The following is a 6,501-nucleotide window of genomic DNA, read 5'->3' as shown; positions in this document are numbered from 1 at the left end:
TAGAATTCAAAATGATCTTGATTAATTGGAGAATTGGTCTGAAATCAACAAGATGAAATTCAGTAAAGACAAGTACTTCACTTAAGAAGGAAAAATCAGATGTGAAGCTACCAAATGGGGAATAACTGGCTAGGGAGTCTGGGGGCTATAGTGGATCACATTGAATACAAGTCAATGGGATGCAGTTGTGAAAAAGGCTAATACCATTCTCAGATTTATTAACAGAAGTGTCGTGTGTAAGACACGGGAGGTAATTGTCTCACTCTGCTTGGCACTGGTGAGGCCTCAGCTGGAGTACTGTGTCCAGTTCTGGGCATCACACTTTAAGAAAGGTGTGGACAAAGTAGAAGGGGAGCAACAAAAATGACAAAAGGTTTAGAAAACCTGACCTATGAGGAAAGGTTAAAAAACTGGGCATGTTTAGTCTTGAGAAAAGATGAATGAGACTGATGACAGTCTGATAATATGTTCAGGGGTCTTATAAAAAGGGCAGAGATCAATTGTTCTCCATGTCCACTGAAGGAAGGACAAGAAGTAATGGGCTTAATCTACAGCAAGGGAGATTTAGGTTAGATATTAGGAAAAACTGTCTAACTGTAAAGGCAGTCAAGCTCTCAACAGGCTTCCAAGGGAGGTTGTGGAATACCCATCATGGGAAGTTTTTAAGAACAGGTTAGACAAACACCTGTCAGGGATGGTCTAGGTTTACTTGGCCCTGCCTAAGTGAAGGGGGTTGGACTTGATGGCCTCTCAAGTCCTCTCGCTTCCACCCCTACGTTCTACATTCTTTCATAGGTGGACTTTGCAGTTCTCCACGCCTTCATCACTAACAGATTGGATTAATCCAGTTTGCTCAGTCAGGGCTATCCCTGTACTTCTCAGACTTCAGCTGGTGCAGAATGTTGTGCGTCTTGCATGGAACGCAGTAAACCCATGCCCCAGACATTGCATTAGTTGCCAGTTGGGGTTTTTGGTGCAGTTCATGGTACTGACTTATAAAGCTGTCAGGGTTCCCACCCCACTCTGGGGTACAGTTGTGGGGACCTGCATGAAAACCCCCCTACACTTATTTTTACCAGCTTAGGTTAAAAACTTTCCCAAGACACAAACTTTGCCTTGTCCTTGAACAGTATGCTGCCACCACCAAGTGATATAGACAAAGAACAGGGAAAGGACCACTTGGAGTTCTTATTTCCTCAAAATATCCCCCCAAGCCCTTACACCCCCTTTCCTGGGGAGGCTTGAGAATAAACAAGATGAGCACAAACCAGCCTTGGATTTTTAAGACCCAAAAACCAAATCAGATTCTTAAAAATCAGAACTTGATTAGAAGAACAAAAAAAAAGAAAAGAGAACAACTCTGTAAGATCAGAGTGGAAGATAATCTTACAGACAGTCAGATTCAAAACATAGAGAATCCCTCTAGGCAAAACCTTAAGTTACAAAAAGACACAAAAACAGGAATACACATTTCCTCCAGCACAGTGAATTTACAAGCCAAAACAAAGAAAACCTAATGCATTTTCTAGCTAGATTATTTACTAACTTTACAGGAGATGGAGGGCTTGCATCCTTGATCTGTTCCCGGCAAAGTATCACACAGACAGACAAAAGCCTTTCTCCCCCCTCCAGATTTGAAAGTATCTTGTCCCCTCATTGATCATTTTCGGTCAGGTGCCAACGAGGTTACCTCAGCTTCTTAATCCTTTACAGGTGAAAGGATTTTGCCTCTGGCCAGGATAGATTTTATAGCACTGTATACAGAAAGGTGGTTACCCTTCCCTTTATATTTATGACAAAAGCCCTTCAAGGTTTGACTTGTGTATGTTGTAACCTGTTCAGGGAGATTTGAGATGCACGTTCCCATGTGCGTTTGGCTAGGGGAAAGGGCCTTTGACTCTGGAACTTGCTGTCCAGGAACATGGCCAGTTGAGTTACACTGGTGTAACTTGGACCGGGATCAGGCCTAGGTGTATGGACCTGTGTGTGTGTGCTGCTGCTTTCACTCTGTGGGGGATGTAAAGAATGGATTTATGGTTACAATGCAACTTTCTTTACTCACATGCCTGTGTGGACTGTCTTTCAGGTGCTCGCCACAAACGGCTGATTCCCGTCAAGTGCAAATCCATGAAGAATGAGTTTCCAAGCATCTTGAGGTTCATTACGGTCTGTGACTACACTAATCCCTGCACCAAAAAATGGTTCTGGATAAGACTGGCAAAATCCCTCTTGCTTCCATGAGACAAAGCTATATAAGCTAGGTGCCTTTTGATCCTGCACAGCTGTGCCTTCAGAAAAAAAGAAACTCTAACTTCCAGGTGTAGTCTACACAGTCTTTCAACACGTTAGAACTTTGATCCTTGCAATATTGTGCCTGGGGCCTGCAACAGATACACAAGTGATATCTGAAGGGGGGCTTAATTGCATTAAATGGGGAGTTAATTGCAGTAAAGGGACCACAATGCACTTCTCCAGGTGGGTAACTTGAAATGAACAAAGCCACAAACCGTCAATGTTGTACACAACTTTTATATGGTTTTAAACACCATTACAGGGCTCCTGTAGTGGTATCTGGGGATTGTCAGGTGAATAGTTTCTCTCTTTAATTCCTGGTGAAATCTGATGGCTGGTTACTGACCTGTGTGAAATGAGTTTGGGGGTCTCAGTCTGGTTCCTAGTGGACAAATGACAAATGCCATGATACTGGCACCTTGGTTGGTAGAGAGGCCAAGGATTGAACTATCCTTTTGTTCCCTAGAGGCAACCCCTCCAGATCCGAGTTGTAGCACACTAGAAGGGCAGGTTCCATTGCTGCTGCCCAGATTGTACCTGCTCTCTGGCTGTACGGACAACTTCAATCTCCAGGACACTCTTTGTATTTAATGAGCAGCACATTTACTTAAACATCGTTTAACTGTCTAAAAGAAATTAACTGATCTCCCATTATTTTTAGCAATATCTGACTCCTGAGTGACTTGACGTGACTCTTGACTGAAGTGAGTTTATTTTCTTTTTAATATTTTTTTCTCAACCTTGGTCTTTTAAAACATTTTAGGTCATATTCCAACCTATTTAGAGAGTTAGTTACTCATTTAACTCCACTATTGCTGACATCCTCTGAAACAGCCTTCCGACCTTGACCAACGATTGGTTCTTCGTTAAAAGCAAAAGCCATAGAGAAAGTCATACTAAATAATGAGGGTGCTGTTTGTAGCATGTCTGTCTGTCTGTCTGTGCACATGTCCCATTTAACTAAGTGATCGCTCTTACATCAGCACTGGGAAATCATAGATCCTGTAATGTTTACAACAGATCAGTCTCACATCGATGGCTCAGTCTTGGATTTGTATTGAAGGATTGAACCTTAATACACAAGGTGCTGAATACCTTCAGCTTCCATTGACTTGAATGGGAGAATTGAGCTAAGAACTTTCTAGGAGCAGCCCCTAAATCATTTGGCCTCTAAGAATCTCACAGAACACACTGGCTTTAGAATGTCCCAAAACCAAAAGGATAAGTGTCTGACAAAGAATGCCTTACATTATAGATCAGACCTACGTAAAAACAAATAGTAATGTGTTAATATGAACATGTATGTTTTAATTAATATATTATGATACTGTGATTGATTAATCAGTATACTTTAAATCTAAAAGAATCCCCAGTTGCTTGCATGAATGAGGTTAGGAGCACCACTGTTGTTGCTGTAGTTGTATGCATTGTGTGAATCTTGACCTCAGAAGCTCTGTATGATCCAGCCCTTATGGAAACTTGGGGGGGGGTTATTTTAAAACAGGGGTTTGGTAAGTGTTTACTTTCCAAAGCAATGTGGTTTCCCTGTGCCTACATATCTGTATTTGCTTGAGTTGCTGCAGGTTGGTTCGTTCCTTCAGCCACTGATTTGCTGTGGATTTTGGCTCTTAAAAGGAGTCACTCATGTACATTTTCAAACAATAGCCGATCATCAGTTTCTTGACTATTCATTGCAATATTAACTGTGTTGAGTTCTTCTGTTAGAAATGTCTGTGTCTGAGTGTCTTTAAAGGACATTAATGTCTACCCATAAGCTGTTGCTATACGTTTTACCAACTTCTTTTTGCCCACTAGGTCTCTTGTAATAGACAAGCCAGCCTTATTGTTGTGAACCTCAATTACCTGAAGCTTGTTAATGCTCTTAGCATCTGTGCTGGGGAACACTTTTGGATGGGCCTGCAAAACACACTTTTTGCCATCTCTCCCATTAACATAGTGGTCTCCTCTACTCTGATGAGATCACCCTGCATAGGTCTGTCCTGAGGATGTTGTGGGAATTAGTGAGAGAACTCTGGGGAAACCCCCAAACTTAACGGCTCTAAATGGATATAAATGTATCTCCCAGTCCTCTTGTCCTCTGGCCCTTGGTGCAGAAGTGGAGCACAGCTGCTTATCTTGGGATTCCTGCATCGTTTCTAAATGTCAATTATATAAATAACCTGGGGTTCTGAGGACTGCTAGGTCCCCAGCCATTGTAGGGAATTGGATTGATTTTTTTTTGCTGAATATTAGCACTTCCATAGTGTTTTACAAACATGAATACACCAGCGGTGGGATTGAACCAGTTATGTTTGGATCTAAAAGCATGAGCTTCTGTTGAATGACTAGGTCTATTAACTCCGAAGGCTGTAGCAGAAACACGAAACTCTTCATGGTCTAGCCACTGGGGGGGTACAGTGAGCCACACTTACACACACGACTGTTAGTGAATTACACCTCCTAATCCTGCAGGCTGGCAGGGGAAACTTGTCCCCAGTTCATAGCGGGGAAACAGGCACAGAAAGTTTAAGTGACTTATCCAACATTGCACCATCTGGAACTCACATTCCCTGACTCCCCGTGTCCTGTTTTAAGTAGGAAATGTTTAGCACAGATATTGAACTCTTTGGCAGAGACTATAACTTTACAACATGTTTGTACAGTGCTGTCTGTGGTGGGCCCTGATCTCTGGTTTGGGCCTATAGCTGCTCCAGCAATGCAAATAATAAAATCATACTATACTGTATTCATATTTACTAGGTGGTTAAATGATAGATGAATATCTCTGCTCTCTGAATAGAGAAGATGCTGCTTTTGCAAGGAAAGAAACAGCAGCATCTTCATCATTTCTAGTTCATCCAAACATACCCAGATGAATTTACCATTTCAAATAACCATCAAAGACCTCATATTGTCACCTAATCTCTCCTTGCCTTGGTTTCTTCACCGCTATGTCTCAGAAGAAAGCTGCTGTTCTTTATAAATGCAAAGTATTGTTAATGAATGAGATGTGCATGTACTCAGCTTTTTAAAATCAAGTCAAAAGTTCTTAAGTAGGCTAAAATAACTCTATTGGGGTTAGAGGTAGTAAACCCAGAAATAGAAGGTCTGGAGGTTTAAAGAAGTACTTCTGTAATATACTGTATGTCATGGGTCCCCAGACTTTTTATGTCATGCTGTCCCTTATGTTATCTGTCCGTGCCCCTCCTGAGGGTTGGGAGCCAAGGCTGCGGCTGGAGCTGCAGCTGGGGTCATGGCTGGGAGTGGGGGCGGGCTGGAAGCTGGAAGCAGGAGCCATGGTTAGGAGAGGAGCCAGGCCATGGTCGGGGGTCAAAGCTGAGTCTGGAGTGGAGCTGGGGTCAGAGCGTGGCCGGGTGGTGCTCCCTCCCAACCCCTTGTGGGGGCTGGCCCTGGCCCCGCTGCACCCCCTGAATGTTTCTCCATGCCCCCCTAAAGGGGCACGCCTCACAGTTTGAGGACTGCTGCTGTATGCTAAAGTAACCTCAAGATCCTATGCACTTCTGAATTCGTCATAAATCTGTTCTGAGTGTGACATCTCCTTAAGTCATAAAATCTTATTTATCCCAAATGCAATTAAATTGCAATGGAGTGTTTCTTTCCCCTTCCACCTCTTCCTGTGCAGACGAAGAGCCAAATCCTCAATGTGTTTTTAAAAAATTACCCACAAATGATGTTGGTTACATTGTATTTTTTTATCTCACTTTAAAACAATCAGAGCTGTGCTTGTTAATATCAAAACATTCATTTGTATATTTGCATTATTTTTTGTCCATTCTGATGTCCAGCTTTTGAAGGACATACATGTTTTATATCAACTGTTCCACTGGTTGGTTCTTTTTAAAAAGTTTTCCTACTTTTGAAATTGTGCCAAAAATAAAGACTGAAGAAAAGCAACAGGATTTGAGAACATGCTGTTTTTGTATCAGAGAACACCTGCCTTTATAGGGAAGTCTGGTATTGGGTATTCGGCAGTGTGTAGCTTACCGCTGTGTCCCAGCAGGAACGCTACCAAGAAATTATGCTTCAGAGAGGTACAATTCCTCTCCAGGTCTCATTCTTCACTTAACAAGATGTAGCCTCTTCCCTCTCCCATTGCCTGCATCCAGCCAGCTCTGTTAGCTGGCCTGTGGGGTGGTACCAGGACTCTTCATACTCCCTGCACACTGGCTCATGGGCAAGGAGAGTATT

The 6,501-nt window shown here is 42.6% G+C and overlaps 1 protein-coding gene across 1 annotated transcript in view; it reads left to right on the top strand.

Moving 5' to 3' along the window:
- The window catches only part of MYD88 (MYD88 innate immune signal transduction adaptor), an 18,247-nt gene extending 12,035 nt beyond the window's left edge, over positions 1-6,212 (top strand). Inside the window, exon 5 of the mRNA XM_038392316.2 lies at positions 2,087-6,212. Coding sequence (XP_038248244.1) covers positions 2,087-2,241 — 155 coding nt within the window. The 3' untranslated portion in view covers positions 2,242-6,212. The remainder of the gene's footprint in view (positions 1-2,086) is intronic.
- The last annotated feature ends 289 nt before the right edge of the window (positions 6,213-6,501 follow it).

Source organism: Dermochelys coriacea, chromosome 2 (assembly GCF_009764565.3).
Source record: "Dermochelys coriacea isolate rDerCor1 chromosome 2, rDerCor1.pri.v4, whole genome shotgun sequence".
NCBI classification, from domain to species: Eukaryota; Metazoa; Chordata; order Testudines; family Dermochelyidae; genus Dermochelys; species Dermochelys coriacea.
Note: the sequence above shows the minus strand (reverse complement) of the source record. Positions and strands in the feature narration are given on the sequence as shown.